Raw genomic sequence first — 5,129 nt, 5'->3', positions numbered from 1 at the left:
CAGTACATGGTGCTGGAGCTCCGCGAGGCCCTGCAGCCCGGGAGCCTGTATGAGCTGCAGCTCAGCTTTTCGGGCCCCGTGTACCAGGACTTTAGGGAGGGACTCTTCATCAACCTCTACACGGACCAGGGTGAGCGCAGGTAAGGGCAGGACGGCCTCGGTCCTCCAGGTTTGGTCCGCGGACCAGCAATTGCTGTGATACTTGGGAGCTTGTTCAAAACGCAGACTCGTGGGCCCCTCCCTCAACCTAAGAGATCAGAATGCGCGCGTTCACCAGAGACCCGCAGGTGATGGCGTAGGAGAAGCCGGGGGTGGGGTGGGGTGGGGTGGGGGCGCTATCTCACCCTCCGCCTCGCCGCCGCTCCTTTCCCGGGGGCCGCTCCGCGCTCAGATCCCTCCCTGCGTTGCCTCTTTACCTCTGCGCTCTGTAACGGCTGCTCTTGCAACAAAGATTCACGTCGGGGCTGTTTGTTCTCTTGTGTTTTTTTTTTCTTTTTGCGAAGGTTCTTGAAACCTTCGGAATGCCCTTTAATTCACCCCCTCCGACCCTTGCCGGGGGCCCGCGTCTGGTTTTGCTAGAGCGCAGCCGCATCCCCCCTACCACACCCAGCCCTTTGAACAGCTCTGTCGAGGGTCCGAGCCTGCGCTTTTGGGATTCCTCTGCTGGAAAAAAATAAATAAATAAAAGCGACGACAGACCGCCCCTCTGAGTTTGCAAGCTCACGTAGTGTACATATGTTCCTTTTATACTCATTTGAGATAATGTTTCCCACACGGAATGTTTCCACCTCAAGAACTGCCTGTTGCTACGGCCTGGGACCGCATTACTTGACCTCAGGCGAGCGAGCATGGGGGATAAATGGTTGGAAGATATCAAAAATCTTTTCTTTTTTCCCCCAAACCGGCGATCTCCTTTACTCACGCACTGGTGGAGCATTTGCGGTTTACACAACTGCATGTACTTTACCCTTTATTATTAGAGAAAATGCTCTCAGATGTTCTCTCTGGGAAAGAAACCCACTAGATTACCCCTAATCTCGTGCACTATTTTCAAAACTTCGGGGGTTTTAAAATAAGTTTAATAAGCTGCCTTAGTGATGTGTAACGTTTGTTTTTAAGGACAGTCTGCCTGGTTGTTCTCTTTCAAAAATGTATCCGTGCTTGAAAAATTGTTTTTGAAAGGTTTCACATTAGGATGATGTGTATCTGGAGTATGAGCATTGGGAGCCTTTTGAATGAACTGTGCGTAGCTCAGGAGGCAAGAGTTTTCAGAGAAAGAATAGCCACACTGTGCACACACATCTCTTTCTGCTTCCTTAATGGGGAGTCTTAATGGGGCTCCGGCCCAGATGCACCGCTCCAGCAAACATGGGAAAGCAAAGTCCCCTTTTCTATTGTGCTGCCAACGGGCGGTAACTAGAAACCATAGTTTGAGAACATTAAAATTCAAACAGGCAGAAAACTCAATAAAGTTTTACAGATGTTCAGAGGCCAAGGCGGAGCTCCAGATTTGCGGCATCTTAAAGGAGCTGTTGCCTCAGAGTTGTTTTCAGGGTCCCTGCTTCTGAAGCCACAAGGAAATGAGACCTGCAGCTACGCTTGAAGCCAAGGGAACAAAGAACCTAAACAAAGTGATGACTTATGGGTGAGGCAGATTTTGGAAACCCAGCAGGCACAGTTTGAACCCCAGTCTCTCTACCTCTCTGCGGTTGCTGCCTCCTTCATGGAATACACATGCTGAGTGAGAGTGTGGTGAGGATTTAATGAGGAAGGGGGAGACGGTGCAATGGTAACTACCGTCATTAACTCCGGATATTATTGTTAGGAGCGCCCTCCTGTTAGCTGAACGTGGAATCTGCCCTATTCCTGTTACATATGAGTTTAAGAAGATTTCCATGTAGGAGGAAACGGCCTACTGATTTCACATTTTCCTTAGGGTGTCCATAGCTTCCATTGCAGCAGTCAGAACATGTTTACCTCTCTCCTTTGGTGATCCTTTATCACCAAAGATAATATTAGAAGGCCAATGTTTTTAAATGATTTTATTCAACGCTAAGGGAAAAGAGAAAGGAAATCGTTCCAGAAACTGGTTTTCAAAGAGCATCACTGTCTCTCACTTCTAATGTTTAGAGGCTTCTGGGGCTGCGTCCTCCCTGTTCTTGGCCTTTTCCCACTTGGCAGGCTCCATCACATTTCTGCCGTATAGGAACCACGTTCTGGAGGCCCTGGATTTGTGCTTGTGTCAGGATCTGGTTTCCTCCTTCCATGTGTAGGAAGTTGAGAGCAAGATCAAAATGTCGATGTCCCGCCTGGCCAGTGTGCCACAGTGGTTGAGCAGCGACCTATACACCAGGAGGTCATGGTTCAATTCCGGGTCAGGGCACATGCCTGGGTTGCAGGCTTGATCCCCAGTAGGGGGCAGCTGATCAATGATTCTCTCTCATCATTGATGTTTCTATCTCCCTCTCCCTTTCTCCCTGAAATCAATAAAAATATATTTTAAAAAATATTAATGTCCCTTCAAAGTAGTATTTCCCAAACTTCATCCACTGGCATACTACTATTTAAGGTTATGTCATATTTACACATCTCCAGCCATATTATTTTCTTTAAAAAGTTACTTTATTTAAACAAAAATATTAAGTAGATGTATTAAAAAGCAACTCCATACCATTGACATACATGGAAAACCATCTGTAATGTATAGACTGCAATGGCACAGACTAATATAATAAAAACAATGCTAATAAATTGTGCCTATTACTATTGCCTCCTGGAGGATCTGAAGGCTCTGAACCTGAGAGCTGCTCTCTCCTTGTTAAAAAGGAAAATTGGAATTAGATGTTTAAGATGAATAACACCAAACGAAGACTTTCTCTTGATTCAATCGAGATGATTCATAAAATTGGAAAAGGACAGTTATGTGTGAGTCAAATCTATATTATAGTGCAGCTGAGGGCTACTGAAAATATTTCTCCATCTATACTTTGAGAGATCCTAATTGGAATAGTGGTTCACAAACATTTAATGTGCACCAGAACCATCAGGGGAGCTTATTAAAATTCAGATTCCTGGGCACACCCTCAAAATTTACAGGTCAGTTGTTGAGTGTTTCCTTCCCACGTCCTGTGTGGATCAGGGTTCAGGAACTGGAAGCAGAGCCGCACATAAATGAAAATGAAAAGACAAGAGATAATTTGGGAATATTGGGGGGCCAGGTGGGCAAGTCCAACTCAAGGGGAAGGACTTCCACCCATGCTCAGGCCTCACCAAGCTTTTATTGATCTGGGATGCACCCATAGCATAATGGAATTTATTATTCAGCCTTTAAAAGGAAGGAAATTCTGAAATATGCTATAACATGAAGAAACCTTGAGGACATTATATAAGGTACTTAGAGTAGTCAAATTCAGAAAGTAGACAGAAAGTAAAATTGTGATTGCTAAGGGCTGGGGAAGTGGGGAGTTGTTTTATGAGGGACATTTTGGTTTCCAGTTTTGGGCTATTATAAATAAAGAGTCTGTGAGCAATTGTGTATAGGTTTTTGTGTGGTTGTGAGTTTTTGTTTTTCTGGATAAAGGCCCAGGGGCTTCAAAGGCACCCAGCCTTGGGGGTGGGGGGTGAGGGGGTTCTCTGTCTACGCTTATCAGATAGTGAAGGCAATAAACAGTTTCCCACAATCAGTATATTCATGTTGATAGCAATATTAAGGTGGGCAACCCAGTGTCCATTGATAAGGCCCAGGAGTGCAATTGCTGGGTCATATGGTAGTTGCATTTTTCATTTTTAAGAAACTGCCGAACTGTTTCCCAAAGTGTCTATACCACTTTACATTCCCACCAGCAATGTATGAATGATAGTTTTTTTGCTTCTTGGCCACCATTAGGTATTCTCACTTTGTGGGTTTTTTTTTTATTTTTTTTTATTTTAGCTGTCCTGATAAGTGTATAGTGATATCTCATTATAATTTTAATTTGCATTTATCTAATGGGTAATGACATTGATCATTCTTATTATTGTTATTTTTAATCCTCACATGAGGATATTTTCCCATTGATTTTTAGAGAGAGTGGAAGAGAGAGGGAAACATCTATGTGAAAGAAACACATCGATTGGTTGCTTCCTTCAAGGCCCTGACCAGGGTTTGGCCAGGGAGGAGGTACGTGCCCTTGACTGGAATTGAATTAACCCGGACCCTTCGAGGTATGCAGGCCAACCATCTATCCACTGAGCCAAACCGGCAAGGGTGACATTGAACATCTTTCAATGCTTATTTGCCATCTATATGTCACCTGCAGTGAAATGCCTTTTCAACTCTTTTGTCCATTTTCTCACTGAACTGTTTGTTTTTTTACTGTTGAGTTCTGGGAGTTTTTAAAAATATATCTTATATCTGAATGGGTTGTGAGATATATGACTCATAAATATGTCCTCCCAGTCTGTATCTTGTCTTTTCATTGTTATTAATGTCTTTCAGAGACCAAAGGTCTTAATTTTTAATGAAGTCCAATTTATCAATTTTTATAGGTCATGCTTTCAGTGTCATGTTTAGGAATTCTTTTTTTATGACTATTTTTAAAAGCAGTTTTAGGTTTACAACAAAATTGAGAGAGAAGTACAGAGATTTCTCATATTGTCCCTGCTCCCACACATGCATGGCCTCCCCCACTATCAACATCACTCACCAGGATGTTGTTGTTTTTTCTTTTACGAAAGATGAATGTATATTGACACAACATAATCACCCAAAGTCCATAGTTTACTTTAGGGTTCCCTATTGGTGTTGTACATTCTGTAAGTTTGAACAAACATATTATGACATATATCCATCATTATAAAGTTACTAGAGGCCCAGTGCACAAAAATTTGTGCACTCAGGGGGTCCCTCAGCCCAGTCTGTGCCCTCTTGCAGTCTGAGACCCCTCGGAGGATGACCACCTTCTGGCTTAGGCCTGCTTCCTGGGGGATGGGGCCCAAGCTGGAAGTCAGACATCCCTCTGGCAGCCCGGCAGCCTCGGGGGATGTCCACTTGCCAGCGGGAAGCAGGCCTAAGCTGCAGTTGGACATCCCACCACCACCACTGTACTGGCAGCCATCAGCCTGGCTTGTGGCTGGGGAGGGCTCCTCCC

General features: G+C 44.4%; 1 protein-coding gene across 1 annotated transcript in view; it reads left to right on the top strand.

Moving 5' to 3' along the window:
* The first annotated feature begins 6 nt into the window (after positions 1-6).
* The window catches only part of LVRN (laeverin), a 58,021-nt gene continuing 52,898 nt past the window's right edge, over positions 7-5,129 (top strand). The window contains 1 exon segment of the mRNA XM_015558447.1: positions 7-140. Within this exon segment, the coding sequence (XP_015413933.1) occupies positions 7-140 (134 nt within the window).

The sequence above is a fragment of the Myotis davidii genome, unplaced genomic scaffold (assembly GCF_000327345.1).
Source record: "Myotis davidii unplaced genomic scaffold, ASM32734v1 scaffold130, whole genome shotgun sequence".
Classification (NCBI taxonomy): Eukaryota; Metazoa; Chordata; class Mammalia; order Chiroptera; family Vespertilionidae; genus Myotis; species Myotis davidii.
This window is presented reverse-complemented; position numbering and strand designations above follow the sequence as displayed.